This window comes from Anopheles cruzii, chromosome 2 (assembly GCF_943734635.1).
Source record: "Anopheles cruzii chromosome 2, idAnoCruzAS_RS32_06, whole genome shotgun sequence".
In the NCBI taxonomy this organism is placed as follows: domain Eukaryota; kingdom Metazoa; phylum Arthropoda; class Insecta; order Diptera; family Culicidae; genus Anopheles; species Anopheles cruzii.
The window spans coordinates 22766841-22787797 of NC_069144.1; the positions used below are offsets into that span (position 1 = coordinate 22766841).

Consider the following 20957-nt stretch of genomic DNA (forward strand, 5'->3'; position numbering starts at 1 on the left):
CAAGTTTTCAAAATGGTTTAAGTCAGGAGACTGACTTGGCCAAGGCGAAACTGACACATTATTGCCATCAAACCACGATTTCATAAGCTATGACGTATGCTTGCGGATCGTTTTCTGGTTGAAATATCCATCTCAGTGGCATGATTTCTTCTACGTAAGGCAGCATAAACGTCTTCCATAATTGTTTTATACTCGAGAGCATTCATGGTGCTCTTTACTCTGAAATAGGGACCTATACCAGATCATGAAAAATATCCCCAAATCATGATACTTCCACCTACATGTTTAAAATTTTTTTTGTAACCTGGGATGGAATTATTTGCTAGCAGGTCGTCAAACATTACACTGAGAGTCCGAACGAAACAAATTTATTTTGGTTTCGTCGTTCCATAAAATATTATGCCAATTTTTCGTAACCCTCGGTACCTTCCCATGAACGATATTGAGCAGCAAACTGTTACCTCATCTGTAATTTTTTTTAATCAATAGTGGCACTTTTCTTGCAATTAGCCCTGGTAGATTAGCTTCTTGTAACCGCCTATGGACAGGTTTTGGGCTAATAATGTTATTTATTATTGAGCAAATCGTTCTAGACGAACCAAACGGATCCGCTTTGGCCAAAAATGATATGCGATGATCTCGTTGGCTTGGTTTTTCTTGGTCTATCTCGCGTTTCCTTTGTTTTTTCCACAACAAAGCATTTCTCACAAAATTTACTGATTTTCCTAGTACTTTGGCGATGCTTTTGTACGTTGCGCCTTCCTTGCGCATATTCTTCACAATCTTTCTTTCCTCAGGGTTGCAATGAGTGCATCTGCCCATTCTGGATGTCTACCTGCAAAAAACGATGTTTTTTAGATTCACAATTGAACAATTGATTGCAGCAAGATCAAATAAACCAATTCCTTTCAAGAAGTCTGGTGAAATCGCAGCGTATACAACGAATTACCTATTTTATTGACCAGGCCAAATCAGACCGCTGTCAAAATAAGTGGTAACACACCTGTCACTTTTGACATAAGTATCACCAACATAGCAAAAAAATGACATAAACTAGTATATCTAAGTACAGTATTAGTTTGGTGATCATTGGTTTAGTAATGGCTTGAGTACAGTTCAAATTGTATCAGCTTCACACAATTACCTATTTCATTGACCAGCTGTGTATGTCTTGAAGATCAGCAAAGATTAAAATGCACAGAACGTTCGGAAGCTTGCTGATCGCGACCTCATCGTAGGTCTGGCTGCCGGATCCGGAACCGGTAGCTTCTCGGTGGGTACCTGGGTACCGCTATCTTGCACATAAAACAAATCAAGAATTCAATCAAGAAATGCTGCATCTAATGTTACCGGACCGGAACCGAACCTTATATCCGACAGTGACCTTTCCAATCACAGCTCCAAAAGAAAGAAAGCCTTTCCGATATCAAAAGCCAAATGCTACATCAAAAGACGTTTGTCTTGTAAAATCATTCATTCAAAGTGAAACGAAGTCGGCCTTAGCCACCATTTGCGTGCATTTTGTGATCAATTGTTAAGCAAAACAGAATATTTGTTTCAGCCAACTTCATTTTATTATCATCACCACTCAATCACGGATTGAAATAATCCTTTGCTCCTCACATTAAGGAACACATGCATCGAAAATAATGTCACGTTGTCGAAGAACAGAAATGAAATTTTCAACCTGTATTCACCAGTCGGAATCGACCTGGGAAGAATGCTGCTGTCCATGGTGATGAGTAAATTGTACGTTTTGTTCTATAAAGTAAAATTTTGTATTTAATACAACAAATTGTAAAACTTACATTGAATGATTGTAACTACGAACCCCTTGAGGACATGGGTAGAGGATATCTGGAACTATTTGCGTCATTATCCAGTATATATATGGTGACAAAGGATCCGTGTAATTTTGGGCTGCAAACGCACAACCCTCTGTTCTAAAATCGAGTAACAGAGGTTGCCACGTCGTATACTTATAGTCCAACTGCAACGAAGTACACAGTATTAACTACTTCCGGTACGGTAAGGGACACGTTTAATGTTGCCGATTGATTACGTCGAGGAATCGTTTTGCAGTAATTGAGTACCGTCCGCTGATAGGGTGCATCGAGGCAAACGAATTTAGTCAAGCGAAGGGTACTTTGCGATGGCGTATTATTGAAATAGTAGTTGACCCCAAACGATGTGTGAAGAGTGTAGCACAAACAGATACCAAAAAGCACAAGCAAGCTTCTCATGATGCCGTATGTTGCCACAGTTTATCCGTTAACGTCGTATACCGGAGAACAACTTATGTTTAACATTCTGGTTGTTTTTCAAAGCGCTCGCTTTTATATACTTTGTTTGAATCAATGGGAAAATGTATGTTCCAATTATAAGAGTTTGATTGACATAACTGATGAACATGAAACGATTAACATTAAACGATTGTGCTCAGGAAAGGGTTCTAAAGGGACATGGTAAGCAGATTCTCTTCATACGGGATTGTTTTTCATGAACAAGTTCATAAATGCTTTCGCATTCACTTCAGTAATTATGGTTTTCGCTGATCTTAGTGATATGTTATAATGTCCTGACTTAATTGACCTGACCTGTAATTGATATGAGAATTGTAGAAAAGACCACAATACTTCATCCAAACTTGATTCATCTGCTTGCTGTGATTTTGGGAACATTTATTGTACAAAACAATTACGTTTGATACTCTTTCAGAATCACATTTCTAGATACGATATGTAAATTAGTCATGCACTACAATCTGATACGATGAATAATCAGTATAATGACTGAGACAGAGCGATTAACGTGAGAACATGCTAAAACTGCTCAATCGTTCAGTCGCACTATGATAACGATGCCAAAGGAATTAAGAATGCCTACTCGTGGAAATACAATTAACGTGACCATTGTTAGCGATTGTGTTTCTCTCAGATTTATACAATTTTCTGTAAACATGTACACCGATGGTTATTTCTGCTTTTTATTACGTTGGATAAATTTGTCAAAAGCCTAGCCTTTTACCACTCGATCATCGAATCGAAAATTCCCCTCTTTCTAGCCACGAGATATGTGAGGACATTCAAGGCTGTTACGTTGTCTTTAAACGTCATCGTCGTTGTCATTCGATATTCTCCCGCGGGGATTGATTTCGGAAGGTACTTCGAATCCACCCAATGTTTCACTTCATAAGTGCGATTCTGGAATAAAACATATTAGAGCGATGTTAATCATAATGCGCCGCCGAGAACTTACTCCATGTGGACACGGCGACTTTAGACTTGGCAAATTTTCTACAATTACATTGTAAGCGATGCTCGCCGCGGGGTCTCTCAGTTTTGGTCTAAGGAATTCACAAAACTCAAAATCGTGGTTAAAAATGAACGGCCGATAGGAGTTAAACTTGTAATCCAATTTAAATTGTAACTTAAGATAATTGATCACTTCCGGTATGGTGATCTTCAGATCAAGAAATGTTGGCTCGTTACGGCGCACCACAGTTCTGCAGTAATGCAACTCAGTTCTCGCGTACGGTGCATCTATGCACACAAATTTCGTAACTTTGATCGAATAGTCCAGCGTCCGCGTTTGGTGTACAACAGAAATTAGAAGAAAAACACGAAGCAAGTTGAGAAGGTTTTGAAATGTTCTCCCTAACGACATGGTGCCGCTCCTAACGAACGTCTAATGCGGTTCATGACTTGAAACCCAGCAATATGTAGATAGTTATGATGCTTGTGTGTAATTACGAATGCCAATTGTAAACGACAGAAAATAGAAGATAAAATATTTTCAATTGCTGGCAATTGGTCCTAAACGAGCAATTATCTTACGAATATTTTAATAGGGCAAACAATCGGATTAAAATTGGTACATCTCTCTGCGTACCTGATAAATCTACGCACTATCGTTCTTTTATGTCGTTTCCGTTACGGACGAGCAGTGCACCTAGTTTGTAGTATTTGCCTCAGTTATATATGTGGTCTGTTCGAAAAGGATAGATAATTTTGGTTAAGTATCCTCGATTTTCGATTATTTTTTGTGACGTTATGCTACTCATGTCACTCACATCGGCCATTCGGAAAAGTTCGACCATTTTGAATGATCAGTCTGTTTTTGACAGCTACTTTGCTTGGACGCGTTTTGCATCATCGTCGATTGTTGTCTACTCCAAAAGATGGATGTCAAAGAATCGTGAAGGTTTTGCTTGCAGTTTTCTTCGATTTCAGGAGCGTGGTGCATTATGAGTTGTTACTACAAGGTAGATCGGTCAATTAGGAATATTACCTGCAAAGTATGCGCAGTTTGCGCGAAACAATCCTCCCCCAACACCCGGATTTGTGAGAAAAAGAAAATTAACTTTGGCATCCAGCTTACACATCGTAGTTTCTGCCCGAATTTTCGGCCCGAACAACACACTAATGATGCCAAAGCCAGCGTATTCCCGAGATCTGGCTCTTGTTCCTCTTTCTTGTTGCGGAAACTGAAGGCGACCATGAAAAAACGATGCTACGCTACGATTGAGCAGAAAAAGACGGCATCAAAGAACGATCTGATGATAATGATGATAAGTCCCACCTCTTACCCCTGCATAGGTTTGAGAAGGACGGATTTATCTATCGATAATTACAAAATTTAAAAAAAATCAACGAGAGGGGGCATGGGGGCAAACTTCCCAGAACCATGGCATCTAGCTTCTCTCCTTTTACAACGGTCGCCATCCCTTAAAGTGTTAGACAATGCATGATGTCCCCACTTAAAAGGGAGGGTCCACTCTCCGGAGCGCAGAAGATTTCTCTTGCTCTGTTTATAGTGCACACCTCCAGTTACCATTGGTTGATAATGTGGTGCGACCGTTAAGCATGAGCCTTATCATCTGCTTTTCGCTAATTGACACCAACGATTCTATTCGTACAGAATGCCCACCACTTCCTCATTTCCGCGCGCGTGTCTCAAATCTATCTAGTCTCTTTCATTATAATTATTATTAATATTTTTGTATATTCATTTTCTCAATGTTTTTTAATCTTATCATCACCATAATCAAAGCGAACGACGACAAGCACAGTTTCGACAGATTGCTCCACAAGATACAAGATTTCACATATACAACATGTAACATATAACGTAACTACTGGTCTGTTGAGACAGACGCAAGTTAAACGACCTCTCTTATATATGCGGAGCACAAACGCTTGAATTCCCTCAGATGTACGGCTTGGGTGATGTGCCTCGGCATAGTATTGTACCATTGTACCCCCTTGAAGAACAAGGAATTACAGGCGTTCACAGACAGATAGTTAGGTAATCTCGGATCCCCAGCCCTGCGAGTACAGTAGCGGTGAACGTCTGACCCCACGACTATCCGTTCTCCCAAGTATAATGGCACAATCCCTTTCAAAATTTTATGTACAAAAATTGCCGTTTGATACGCGATTCTTTGCCTAACGGACATCCACTGCAAAATATCTAGCATGATACTAGATGAAGTGTACCGACTACAACCCAAAATTAGCCTCATAATTCTGTTCTGCAGCCTCTGCAACCTCTGAAGCTGTGTTTGGCTTCCAAGGAACAGAATGGAGGCACAAAAATCAAAGTGTGGTGACACTATTGACTTGTAGAATTGAACTTTCGCAAAAAAATTTAGATTGCTGTTCAACCTACAAATCACTCCACACTTCTTTGCAACTTTTGATATGATATAATCCATGTGCGGTCCAAACTTCATTCTATCATCTAAAAATACTCCCAGATATTTCATCTCGGAAACTCTATCAATAGGTTCCTGGTTGATAACAATAGATAGCCGGATGTCAGTTGACTTCGCTGACAAGATCATGTACTTAGTTTTCTTGACATTCAAAGCCAACTTTTTGTACTTCAACCAGCTATCTAAAGCCAGCAAATCGCTGTTCATTAGTGTCTCAGCCTGTTTTATGTCTTTTTTAGAGACAAATAATACTGTATCATCTGCGAAAAGATTGATATCACAATGGTTTAAAATACTTTTCATGTCATTTGTCATAGAACGATCTGAACTAAATCACAAAAAATGTTTTTGAAGTGTTTCGAGGATAGGGAAAAACACCAGCACAAGTGTATAATATCTGATGGAGATTACTTTAAAGGGGGTAACCCAGTATTTAAATTAAAACCAATATTTTTGTAAAAAACACACAATTATCGATACTGTTTTAACAAACCTCATATTACTGAAGCTGCATGTTTGAGTTGAAATCGATCAGAGTTTCTGGGGCCTTACCTGGTGCTACGTTAATGAAAGTATTCCGTATCCGTCGTTACCTACTACTTTCACCCATTTTTTAGGTAGTTCCTCGAACACGCGTCGACCCGACGTATTCCCGACGATTTCAGGAAAACATCGTTGGTTGAATGAATTGGTTGTGGATCGGCGCTAATTGAAATTTAAAGTCGTTGCCGAAAAGATAAGGCTTGTATTTTCCAATAGCCCATATGATTTCTAAAGGTTTTCTTTCAATCGTAGTGTAGTTTTGTCTGCTTTGTTTAGTGTCCTTCTTGCCACAACGATGGGTTTCTTTTATCTTATTCTGGACTTGAGACAAGATTGCGAAATTAGTCTATAATTTACAAGTCTTTTGTGTGGTGTAAATATTTATCATACATTAATTATACTGCACTCTGTAGAGCCCTGGTTCTATAAAAGCCAACATTTTTGCACACGAATGTGTATGTTGCCTCCTTGCCTCCACGAATGTGTACTGCCTGAGCGTAACCAGATAATGTTTGCTTAAGTCCTCCTAGGAACGCGGCTAGGGCGTCATCCTCTATAAAAGCATTTGTAGACTCCCAGCGAATTATGTGTAGCTCTTTTTGTGTAGCTAAACTTTTAATATTTTTGCCTTACCCGTCAGTACAGTACACCACCTTGTACATTTTGTGACCAGTTGTTAGACTAAATAGAATATTTGTTACAAATCACTTCATTTTATTATCATCACCACTCAATCATGGATCGAAACAATCCCTTGCTCTTCACATTGAAGAAAACATGCACTGAAAATAATGTCACGTTGTCGAAGAACAGAAATTTCACTTTTAGCCTATATTCACCAGTCGGGATCGACCTGGGAAGAATGTTGCTGTCCATGGTGAAGTGTAAACTGTACGTCTTGTTCTACGGAGTAAAATTTTGTATATAATTCCACAATTGTTTACACTTATATTGAATGATTTAAATAACACACCCCGTGAGGACATGGGTAGAGAATATCTGGCACTACTTGCATCATTGCCCAGTATATATATTGCGACAAAGGATCCCTGTAATTTCCGGTAACAAACGCACAACCCTCTGTTCTAAAATTAAGCAACCGTGGTTGCCAAGTCGTATACTTATAGTCCAACTGGGCAACGAAGTAGACAGTATTAACCATTTCCGGTACGGTAAGGGACACGTTTAATGTTGCCGATTGATTACGTCGAGGAATCGTTTTGCAGTAATGGAGTACCGTCCGCTGATAGGGTGCATCGAGGCAAACGAATTTAGTCAAGCGAAGGGTACTTTGCGATGGCGTATTATTGAAGTAGTAGTTGATCCCAAACGTTGTGTGAAGAGTGTAGCACAAACATATACCAAGAAGCACTAACGAATTCTTCATGTTATGCCGATTACAGTACACTATCCCGTTATGATACAGTACGCACTTGATAAACTACACATGCCAGGAAATCACCTTACATTCTGACATTATTTTCCAAATTCGGATGGTGTTATATAGCGGTCTTTTATTATTCATGAAGCTCAAGTCCAATTGGTCTGAAGTTACGCCAATTAGACCGACTAATGCGAGTGCTTGATAAACACTAGTTGGTATTACATGATAAAAATTAGATCTTCAATGGTATATTGAAACTATCCTTGATCGCTGTTTTTATGACTTTTTAGTCTTATTAACAAAAGACCATTTGCTCCGGTTTGGTTTATTTTGAACACTTCATGCATCCTGTAGTCTAATTAATATGGCATGGACATGATTCGTTAACATGATGAACATTATAGACGCTCATCTAACCGATCATCATTAAAGAGTAGAGTAGAACATGCGATTTTGATACTCCAAAATGGACTGGACAAATGCCGATGGTGGCCGAAGCTGCGACACACTTCGCTGCTGATAAAATCGACATACTATAAGACTTGAGACTTTCCAACGCCCGGCTTTCAAAATTTGAATATGTCATTGCTGCGTTCCGATATGTTTAAATTCTTTCTATATTATAAGTACAAACCGTTTATTTTAAGAAAATGAATTGTAGGATCCACGTAGTTCACCGCAACGACGTTAGTGTAAGTTCAGTAAACCGAGATCACCATTCGATCACCGATTGAAATAATCCTCTTCTCCTTACATTACCGAATATATGCGACGAAAATAATGTCACGTTATCGAAGAACATAAATTTTACTTTAAGCCTATATTCACCAGTCGGAATGGATATGGGAAGAATGTTGCTGTCCACGGAAAAATACACATTGTATGTCTTGTTCTGTAAAGTAAAATTAAGCATTAAATAGAACTGATTACCATTACTAGATTGAGCAAGTGGTACTACATACCCCGTGAGGACATGGGTAGAGGACATCGCCTAATACTTGTGTCATAATCCAGTACACATATTGCGACAAAGGATCCGTGTACTTTCCGATAGCGAACGCACAACCCTCTCCTGTAAGATCAAACAACAGTGGTTGCCACGTCGTATACCTATAGTCCAACTGGACCGCGAAGTACAGAGTATTAACTACTTCGGGTACGGTAAGGGACACGTTTAATGTTGCTGATTGATTACGCCGAGGAATCGTTTTGCAGTAATGGAGTACCGTCCGCTGATAGGGTGCATCGAGGCAAACGAGTTTCGTCAGACGAAGGGTATTTTTCGATGGTGTGTTATTAAAATAGTAGTTGACCCCAAAGGATGTATTAAAAGTACAGAACAAACAGATACCAAGGAGCACTAACGAATTCTTCATGCTATGCCGATTACAGTACACTATCCTGTTACTTGACACTTGATTGACTGCATATGTCAGCCTTAGCTTCTGACATTAATGTCCAAATTCGGAAGGTGTTTTATACCGGTCTTTAATGAATAACGCTTAAGTGCAATTGGTCTGAAGTTACGCCAATTAGACCGAATAATGCTAGCGCTGACGTGCTTGATAAACACTAGTTGGTATGAGATGATAAAAATTAGACCTTCAATGGTAATTGAAACTATCACTGGTTGCTGTGAACAACATTTTTATAAACAAAATACCATTAGCTCCTGTTTGTTTTATTTTGGACACTATATGCATCCTGTAGTCTAGCTGATATAGCTTGGACATGATTCGTTAACCTGATGAACGGGGCAAGCGGTGATCTACCCGATCATCGCTATAGAGTAGAGCAGAGCATGTGATTTGAATAGTCGCATTTGGTTACATTCCGATGGTTGTCTAGGCTTCGCCAGACTTCGGTGCTGGTCAAATCGTCATACGTACTATAAGACAAAGGCATCAGGCTTTCAGACGCACGGCCTTTTTGCTTTCAAGACGCCATTGCTGCGTTCTAATAGGCTAATTTTTTTCTATATTATAAGTCGTTTATTGTATTTAGTTATTGTTATTGTTATTGGGCCGCGATCACCAATCGATCATGGATCGAAATAGTCCTTTCCTCTTTATTAGAAAGAAACTATTCGCCGAAAACAATGTCACGTTGTCGAAGAACAGAAATGTAGTTCTCAATCTGTATTCACCTGTCGGCACCGACCTGGGAAGAATGTTACTGTCCATGGTGAAGAGTAAATTGTACGTCTTGTTCTATGAAGTAAAATTTTAAGTTTAATGCAACAAATTGAAAAGCTTATTCAATTTTTGAAATTACACACCCCGTGAGGACATGGGTAAAGCAATTCTGGTACTACTTGCGTTATTATCCAATACATATATTGTGACAAAGGGTCCGTGTTCTTTCCGGTAATGAATTCACAACCCTCTGCTGTAAAATCCAACAACAATGGTTGCCACGTCGTATACTTATAGTCCAGCTGGATTCCGTAGTACACAGTGTGGAACTTTTCCGGTACAGTAAGGGACACGTTTAATATTGCCGATTGATTACGCCGAGGAATCGTTTTGCAGTAATGGAGTACCGTCCGCTGATAGGGTGCATCGAGGCAAACGAATTTAGTTAAGCGAAGGGTATTTTGCGATGGCGTATTATTAAAGTAGTAGTTGACTCCAAACGATATGTGGAGAGTGTAGCACAAACAGATACCCAGGAGTACAAACAAATTCTTCATGTTATGCCGAATACAAAACACTATCCCGTTATGTTACAGTACGCACTTGACTAACGGCATATGCCAGGAAATCACATTAGCTTCTGACATTCGTTTCCAAATTCGGAAGGCGATTTATAGCGGTCTTTTATAAACGAAGCTTAAGTGCAATTGGTCTGCAGTTACGCCAATTAGACCGACTAATGGTGATGCTGACGTGCTTGATAAACACTAGTTGGTATTAGATGATAAGAATTCGACCTTCAATGGTATATTGAAACAATCACTGATCACTGTTAGAGACATTTTTCTCTTATTAACAAAAGACTATTGGCCGTTTGGATTATTTTGGACACTACATGCATTTTGTAGTGTCATTGAAAATCCTGGACATGATTCGTTAACATGATAAACATTATAGACGCTCATCTACCCGATCGTCACTATACAGTAGAGTAGAGCATGTGGTTTGAATACTCTTATTTGAACAAATACCGATTGTGGTCGAGGCTTCGCCAGGACCGAAAGAAAATTTGAACTCAGACCTTTAGACGCACGGCCTTTAAAACTTCATAAGGACATTGCTGTGTTCTGGTGCGTTGAAATTCTTCCTTATACAGGATGAGCAAATTAGTGTGCATTTTTTCATTTTGTTATAAAACAAAAACGGCTGAATATTTTTCGATGCTTAAACTTTTATTTGTAAGGTTGATTCTTAACATCTATATATATAAAAGAGTACCGCGTTATTGGCTCTTTATTCACAACTCAAGAACGGCTGAACCGATTTGGCTGAAAATTGGTGTGGAGGTAGCTTAGATCAAAGGGGGTAACATAGGATACTTTTTATAATCCGATCGCGTCACAATGAAGCCACAATACGCACAATGTGTTTTTTTTCACATACTGCAACGGGACAAACAGAGCGCGCAACAGCAAACAATTGTTGGCTTCTTTTTCTCGCTAATGAAGCGTTCCCCGCCCCCCTCCCCACCCCTTACCCACTCCAAATAAGGTCGACGCGATCTCTCCCGCTGAGGCGGCATCGACAAACGATAGACAGAGAGCGAAACAGCAAGCAATTGTCTCTCTCTTGCGTATGCTTACACTCTCTCTCACGAACGCCGAATAGTTTGGCAAATTGTCAGCCAGTGAGAGAGCCTCCACTTATTCTCGCGATCCGCCACTGTGAGCAATTGTTTAGCGACAAAGGCGGATCTCCTTTCTCATATCACCTTTCATCCTTCGCGTCGTAAAAAAATTAACGTGCGTGGAAGTAATATTGATTACATTATTTTTAAGCACTTTCTTATTTCGATGAGTAATTTTAATCGTAGGGAAACATTTATCAGTAAGTATTTACTTAAAAATAGTTAAATTGTACCGTACCGTGTATTATTTGAGATGGGTTCGAATGTTTGGATTTTTTTTTGTTTGGGAAAAATTGTGAAACGAATTTAACGTGTCAATTCCAGAAATCCTGATCTTGAGGTGAATAAGGAGATACCAGCTAACAATTAGGAATGCCAGCGCCAAATCGTGAACTGAATGACGTATATAATCGAGATGTTTGGCGCATGTTGCGAGATGTTTTGGAGGGGCAATGATTTTACTGTCCTGAAATTTCCACCAAACACTGCCAGTAATTCCAAGATCAGCTGACGAAATGAAGTGCTTCTCTTCTTATTGGACAACAACCGCTGAAAGGTTTTAGCCTGCACCAACCAGCGACAATGTTAATCTCTGATGCTCTTTCTCAACGTTCGTTTGTACGGGCCGGGTTGTTAGTCCCGCGCCAACCCCCTGGAACGCCGGAATCAGGAATCGAACCCATGGCCAGCTGCGTGACAGGGACGAGCGTTACCGACTGCTCCTATCACCGGGGGCCCTTGCCTTTGGGGCGGAACAGAGTTCGCCGGGTCTGCTAGTTTATGTATAAAATACAATTTTGGTTGCAGAAAATTTGGAAATATGATAAAATTACTTCCAAAGTGGTAGGTCGTCAAATCATTCGTCAAAAGCACATTTCATTGAAGCTCATTTCCACCTCGGTAGCTGTGTTAATATGCAGTATTGTGGTATGCAGTATTGTGTATGCAACATATCGTGCAAGAGAAGCCAATACACCCACAACGAGTGACATTTGACCAAAATTGTTTTACATTAAAAAATGTTAGGAATCAACCTTTCAAATAAAAGTTTAAGCATCGAAAAATATTCAGCCGTTTTTGTTTTATAACCAAATGAAAAAATGCACGCTAATTTGCTCACCCTGTATTATAATTACAAACCGTTTATTTTAAGAAAATTTATTGTACGATCTTTGTAGTTCACCGCAACGATATTAGTCTAAGCGAAGTTCAGTAAACCGATATCACCATTCGATCATGGATTGAAATAATCCTTTGCTCCTTACATTGCCGAATATATGCATTGAAAATAATGTCACGTTGTCGATGGACTGATATGAAGCTCTCAACCTGTATTCACCAGGCGGAATCGACCTAGGAAGAATGCTGCTGTCCATCGTGATGAGTAAATTGTACGTCTTGTTCTGCAAAGTAAAATTTTGTATTCAATACAACAAATTCTGAAACTTATTCAATTGAAATTTCGCACCCCGTGAGGACATGGGTGGAGGAGATCTGGAACTATTTGCGTCATTGCCCAGTATGCATATCGTGACATAGGATCCGTGAAATTTCGGGCAATGAATGCACAAGCCTCTGTTCTATAATTAAACAACAGTGGTTGCCACGTCGTATACTTATAGTACAATTGGATAACGAAGTACGCAGTATCGAATTCTTCCGGTACGGTAATGGACAGGTTTAATGTTGCCGATTGATTACGTCGAGGAATCGTTTTGCAGTAATTGAGTACCGTCCGCTGATAGGGTGCATCGAGGCAAACAAATTTAGTCAAGCGAAGCGTACTTTGCGATGGCGTATTATTGAAGTAGTAGTTGACCCCAAACGATGTATGAAGAGTGTAGCACAAACATATTCCAAAGGACACTAACGAATTCTTCATGATATGCCGATTACAGAACACTATCCTATTATGTAACAGTACGCACTTGATAATCTACATATGCCAGGGAATCACCTTACATTCTGACAGTAATTTCAAAATTCGGATGGTGTTTTATACCGGTTTTTTATTATGCATGAAGCTCAAGTCCAATTTGTCTGAAGTTACGCCAATTAGACCGACTAATGCGAGTGCTTGATAAACACTAGTTGGTATTACATGATAAAAATTAGATCTTCAATGGTATATTGAAACTATCCTTGATCGCTGTTAATGACGTTTTTGTCTTATTAACAAGAGACCATTCGCTCCGGATTGGTTTATTTTGGACAATTCATGCATCCTGTAGTCTAACTGAAATAGCTGGAACATGATTCGTTAATATTATGAACAAGATACACGATCTTCTACCCGATCATCACTAAAGAGTAGAGTAGAGCATGTGATTTGAATACTCCCAAATGGATTGGACAAATGCCGATGGTGGTCGATGCTGCGCCACATTTCGGTGCGGGTCAAATCGACATAACTTCAGACCAGACCACAGACCTCAAGTCTGTGGACACACGGCCTTTAAAATTTCAAGAGAACATTTCTGCGTTCTGTTTCGTTGAAATTCTTTCTATATTATGATTACAAACCGTTTATTTTAAGTCAATTAATTGTACGATCCTTATAGTTCGCCGCAACGATATTAGTCCAAGCGAAGTTCAGTTATTTGAGATCACCATTCGATCACGGATTGAAATAATCCTTTGCTCCTTACATTACCGAATATATGCATCGAAAATAATGTCACGTTGTCGAAGAACAGAAATTTTATTTTAAGCCTGTAATCACCAGTCGGAATAGATTTGGGAAGAATGCGGCTGTCCAGAGAGAAATATAAATCGTACGTCTTGTTCTGTGAAGTTAAATTTAGTATTGAATAAAACTTATTATCATAAATAGATTGAGCAAGTGGCATTACTTACCCCGTGAGGACATGGGTAGAGGATATCGGCTACTACTTGGGTCATAATCCAGTACACATATTCCGACAAAGGATCCCTGTAATTTCCGTTAGCAAACGCGCATCCCTCTGTTCTATAATCAAACAACAGTGGTTGCCACGTCGTATACTTATAGTCCAACTGAGCAACAAAGTACACAATGTTGACTACTTCCGGTACGGTTAGGGACAAGATCGCTTCTGCCGATTGATTACGCCGAGGAATCGTTTTGCAGCTATTGAGCACCGTCCGCTGATAGGGTGCATCGAGGCAAACGAATTTAGTCAAGCGAAGGGTATTTTGCGATGGCGTATTATTGAAATAATAGTTGTCTCCAAAGGATGTGTGAAGAGTGTAGCACAAACAGATACCAAAAAGCACAAGCAAGCTTCTCATGATGCCTTATGTTGCCACAGTTTATCCGTTACGGTCGTATACCGGAGAACGAACTTATGTTTAACATTCTTGTTGAGTTTTAAAACGCTCGCTTTTATATATTTTGTCTGAATCAATGGAAAAATGTATGTTCCAATTATAACAGTTTGATTGACATAACTGATGAACATGAAACGATTAACATTAAACGATTTAGGGTAAAGGGTTCTAAAGGGACATGGTAAGCAGATTCTCTTCATACGGGATTGTTTTTCATGAACAAGTTCATAAATGCTTTCTCATTCGCTTCAGTAATTATGGTTTTCACTGATCTTAGTGATATGTTATAATGTCCTGGCTAAATTGACCTAACTTGTAATTGATATGAGAATTGTAGAAAAGACCACAATACTTCATCCAAACTTGATTCATCTGCTCGCTGTTATTATGGGAACATTTATTGTACAAAACAATTACGTTTGATACTCTTTCACAATCACATTTCTAGATACGATATGTAAATTACTCCTGCGCTACAATCTGATATGATAAATAATCAGTATAATGACTGAGACAGAGCGATTAACGTGCGAACATGCAAAAACTGCTCAATCGTTCAGTCGCACTATGATAACGATGCCAAAGGACTTAAGAATGCCTACTCGTGGAAATACAATTGACGTGACCATTGTTAGTGATTGTGTTTCTCTAATCAGATTTATACAATTTTCTATAACATGTACACCGATGGTTATTTCTGCTTTTTTATTGCTTTGGATAAATTGTTCATAATCCTTGCCGTTCACCACTCGATCATCGAATCGAAAATCCCTCTCTTTCTGGCCACGAAATATGTGGCGACCTTCAAGGCTGTTACGTTGTCTTTAAACGTCATCGTCGTTGTCAATCGATATTCCCCCGCTGGGATTGATTTCGGAAGATATTTCGCATCCACCCAATGTTTCACGTCATAAGTGCGATTCTGGAATAAAACATATTAGAGCAATGTTAACCATAATGCGCCGCCGAGAACTTACTCCATGTGGACACGGCGACTTTAGACTTGGCATATTTTCCAATATTATGTTGTAAGCCATGCTCTCCGCGGGGTCTCTCAACTTTGGTTTAACGAATTCACAAAACTCAAAATCTTGGTTGAAAAAGAACTGCCGATAGGAGTTAAACTTGTAATCCAATTTGCAGTTTAACTTAAGATAATTGACCACCTCCGGTACGGTGAGCTTCAGGGCGAGAAAGGTTGGTTCGTTACGGCGCACCACAGTTCTGCAGTAATGCAACTCAGTTCTCGCATACGGTGCATCTAGGCACACAAATTTCGAAACTTTTACCGAATAGTTCTCAGTTCGTGTTTGGTTTTTTTTTTTTTGCGAGGCGAGGTTTTTGGGCTGCGAGTCATCTCGAAAGAGGCATACAGCAGCAGGGTGGTAACGGAAAACCAAGTTAGTGGTTTAGTGGGTGTGAGTCCCACACTGTTCCTGAGGGCCTTCCTCAGGTTCGTACATTAGTATTCCACCTAGCTTGTTAAACCAAAAAAAAAAAAAAAAAAAAAAAAAAAAAAAAAAAAAAACTAGGGTGATCATTAAGTTTTGACGTTCGATACCAGAGGGCGCTGCTACGAGTCTGATTTTTTTTTGTCATATTGGTACAATCTTCAGATGAACGTATGTGAAGTTTCATTTCAATCGGACACTTAGTTTTTTTTTACAAGCCATTTAGTATCGACATGTCACAGTTTTTTTTTCAATGGAAAAAATCCAGTATCGTGCAGTGATTTCATTTTTATTTTTAAAAGGTTTAAAAGCAAAGGAAAATAATGAACCAATACTGAAAGTGTATAAGGACTCTTCACCTTTAATTATGGGGTTAAAAGAGGGTTTTCTGAGTTTAAACATGGTCGTAGTAGCCTTTAAGACGATCCAAGTCAAAAACGTAAAAAACAGACACAACACCCGAAATCGTAAAACAATACAGGAACGAAAATCGTCCAATCACTGATAGAAATTAAGTACAAGACCTAGCCAACTTATTGAGCAGTATAACCAATATTTTGACTGAAGTTTTGGGTTTCAGAAAGCTGTTTGCACAATGGGTGCCGCATTCGCTACAAACGCATTCGAATGCATCTTTCTTGACAACATTTAAAGCGTTTTCGATAGGATAAAGTGGATTTTGTGCATTGAATCATCATTGTAGATGAGGCTTGGGTCTCTCACTATGATCCTGAATCAAAACAAGTGGCCAAAGAGTGGTGTGAACCATGTTCTTCAGCTTCGAAACGAGTTCGTGTCCAGAAATCGCCCAAAAAGGTGTTCGCATCAGTTTTTCAGGATGCGAATGCAATTTTGCTACCGGATTGCTTGCAGACTGGTGAACCAATAAATTTTGATTATTTTTGTAACATTTTAGAGCAACTGAAAGCGAAAATTCGTGAAAAAAGACTCGGTTTGCAGAAGAAAAACATCGTCTTTCATCAGGGCAACGCACCCTGTCAGAAGAGCATTTCGAAAACGGCAAAAATCCATGAATTAAAGTTCGAATTGTTGGAGTATCCACCCAATTCACCAGATTTGGCCCTCAGCGACATCCACCTGTTTTCAAACCAAAAAAAATTGTGCCCGGAAAACGTTTTTTATCAAATGATGACGTCATAATAGCTGAAAAACAGTAATGTGAAGTGTCGATACTAAATGGCTTGTAAAAAAAAAACTAAGTGTCCGATTGAAATCAAACTTCACATACGTTCATCTGAAGAGTGTACCAATATGACAAAAAAAAATTAGACTCGTAGCAGCACCCTCTGGTATCGAACGTCAAAACTTAATGATCACCCTAGTATGTCGTTTCCGTTACGGACGAGCAGTGCACCTAGTTTGTAGTGTTTGCATAAGTCGCATATGTGTCATGGTTTCGATTCAATTTGCAGCTTCATCGTGGTCAGCATTTTCCAGTTTGGCCGTCCCACCCAGCTGACTGACTCCAAACGCTCATATTTACGCTTTGATGTTTTTACTTACTGTGTTGTTATAGCAAATCGTTTTCAGTTTTATACATACTTGATGCTCCATTCCACTACTTCTGTATAGTTCTCTTTCATTCGTCCAAAGGATGCCAACACATATTTATTACATAAACATTGTCAACGGGCAACGTAGCCTGAATGACAACTTACAGGAACTTAGAACAAATAGCACAACTAATTACAACTGGCGAATCGAAAACGGAAGCAGGTAACCGATGTAGGAACTGTTAAATGAATAAAACAGTTACTATGATGGGATGAAAGTAAGAACAACAACAGAGAAACACTACGCACTCTTTTGTTCAAATGTTTTTTCTAAATTAAGTGCTTTCATTTAAGACGGGGAAATCAGTATAAAGTGATCGTGTCACAACTGTACCGAGGGTGTACACCACAAGCAAGAACAACCTCGTGACTTATCGGCGGACAGGCGAGCCAGGCCAGGGAGTGTTTGGAAACTCTGATTGAGCCCATAGGGTGGATTTTCCTCCCGCTCTGTGCATTTCCATGTCAAGACAAACCGTCTTGACGAACCTAGTCTTGCTATGTACCCCAAGAGGCTGAGCTGCAGACAATTCGTGGCAACGAGCCATGGTAGAACATTCTGAGCCGTTGTTGGGCCATTGGTTTTGTGCCGATGCTAACCGACCCCAAGTTGCTTCACCAACCGGGGAGGAACGGGAGGATTTGGTTGCGCGCGGTGTCCATGACGTTTGAATGCGATGGATGGCACGTTGGTTACGTTGGGATGGTTCATTTGCCGGCGCACGACCGCGGAATGGTTCGCTATTGAGAGAAGTGAAAAGGGTTCTATTGCGACAGCCAGCCGGTTTGGGATGGGGCGTGATACACTTACTGTGGACACCCATTGCCATTCACCATGTCTCCGGAGACGATGGACACGGTTTGCGGGTGATGTTCGGTAAAGTAGAACACTTGCGCTCTCGCGTGCTGATCCGAACAAAGACAGCCGGGAAGACCCTTGCAGCGTCCACAATAGGTCATTGTGTTTCGGTGTCTAACCGTTTCATCACCCATCACGCAACGAAGCTCGGCTGCAGGTCAAGAGAAAAGGCACCACATGTTATCCCGATGCTCGGATCATGTAAAGATGGGTTGTTAATTAGATCTTGAAGTGGATCCATCCCTGGAAGTTGTCGTGTTTAAGTGTCCGACATGAATCTGACCTAATTTCTGCTTCCGATTTCTCGTTTGCAGGCTCTTACGCTGTGTCTCGCGGTGGTGATTGTAGACCGTACGCTAGCACAGAACAACCAGTACCTTCCACCGGACAAGGGATACGCTTACGATAAGCCCAACCAGCCGTTCCCGTCATCGCCCCAGCCGCAGAACGTTCCCCGACCACAGCCTACCCCCGGACGGCCGGCCCCTTCGTACGGACCACCAGCAGCCCAGGATGATGTTTGTGTCTTAGGTGCCTCAGGCGGGGTTCGTCCGCAACTCTCTAATGCTCTCGAATTTCGATCTTTCACCAGCACCATCACGAGCCGGGCATGCCGTTCGACTTCCAGTACAACGTGAACGACATCGAAACCCAGAACGATTACTCGCACAAGGCGGTTAGCGATGGAGACGTCACTCGGGGTGAATACCGCGTGCAACTCCCCGATGGCCGGACACAGATTGTACGTTACACCGCCGACTGGAAGAACGGTTACAACGCGGAGGTAAATGCGCCCCAACTCGGCATTCCGTTGGTATGAAGCTATAACAATCTTGTCTGGTGTCTTTGTAGGTGTCTTACGAAGGTGAAGCCAAGTACCCCGAAGGCCCGGGACAGGGTGGTGCCAACGCCGGTGGATACAAGTATTAAGGGAGCGTCCGGTTGCACACCTTTACCTGCGTCGTTGTACCCTCTGGACGTGTCCGTGTCCATTCTCGCGTCTTATAAGACTAAACGGTTCCCGTATGGAGTTGCTTGATCCGGAAAATCCTCAGCACAACCTTTCGTAGTACCATATAATCACCACGCCACGCGCAGTGTTTCATTCATAAGCAACTGTACTGTATATGCCAAGCTTAAGCTAAGTAAAGCGTCTCACTATCATGGTCTGGATCAAGAGTAAAGCCAGTAGAGGTACACTACGCTACGCATCTGCCCGCCATTTCCAGCCACCCTTAGGTTCCATGTTCATTCACTCAGTACTTTTGGGCTCCGCCAGATAGTCATGCCCTACTACTAGAGGTTGAGAGTTTTCAGAGACAGTTTAACTAAATTGACCCATGCGGATGCCAGGCCCTTCAACGTTCTGGTTCCGTCCCTGTCCGAGGACACCCATTTACATACCATTCCGGATCAGCCTTTGGAAGCAAATGGAATGAAGCGTTCTTTGGAAAAGTGTTTTTTTGTTTTAGTGAAAACATACAAGTAATGTGTGGCATAATTTGTAACTTCAGCGATTCAGCGATTCAACGTTTTTGAGTAAAGTCTTAAGATTGTATGAATCGAAACACGTGAAATAAAATATTAAAAACGAACCCGTTATTTTCTCGTCAGAAGTGAACCTATCGATGACACAGTCTACGAACGCACCGAAGGCATGTTTAATATCAATAACAATAAATCAGAATTAATACATATAAAATAAAAGTTACGTTTCTTGTGTTTGTACTGATTACGAACACTTTACATCGATATTGTGACACTTTACATTTAACAACAGCCATTTGTTGGATTTATTTTTGAAACAAACACACGTAAAATTGAATAATAATTTTTAAATAACTCACACATGTCAACACTACACAACACTACCGATGCAAACGATTTCTTTCATAAACTAATTCACAAGTCTTCTTGTCTTTTATCTCTATGTACGGTTTGTTGTAACATTCGTAGCTTTTTAATATACTAGGCTGCTCATTAAGTTCTGAGCTTTTTCAACAGAGGGTACTGCTACGAGGCTGATTTTTTTTTGTGATATTGGTACACTCTTCAAATGAACGTATGTGAAATTTCATTTCAATCGGTCACTTACTTTTTTTCTACAAGCCATTTAGTATCGACATGTCACAGTATTTTTTTCAATCGAAAAATCAAGTATCGTGCAGTGATTTAATTTTTATTTTTGAAAGGTTTAAAAGCAAAGGAAAATTATGAACGAATGTTGAAAGTGTATAAGGACTCTTCACCTTAAATTAGGTAGTTAAAAAGGGTGGTTATGAGTTTAAACGTGGTCGTA

General features: G+C 40.2%; 1 protein-coding gene across 1 annotated transcript in view; it reads left to right on the plus strand.

Moving 5' to 3' along the window:
- LOC128277535 (pro-resilin) overlaps positions 1 to 20253 on the plus strand; it is a 25132-nt gene extending 4879 nt beyond the window's left edge. Inside the window, exons 2-4 of the mRNA XM_053016008.1 lie at positions 18973 to 19176; positions 19251 to 19442; positions 19511 to 20253. Coding sequence (XP_052871968.1) covers positions 18973 to 19176; positions 19251 to 19442; positions 19511 to 19588 — 474 coding nt within the window. The 3' untranslated portion in view covers positions 19589 to 20253. The remainder of the gene's footprint in view (positions 1 to 18972; positions 19177 to 19250; positions 19443 to 19510) is intronic.
- Positions 20254 to 20957: the final 704 nt, after the last annotated feature.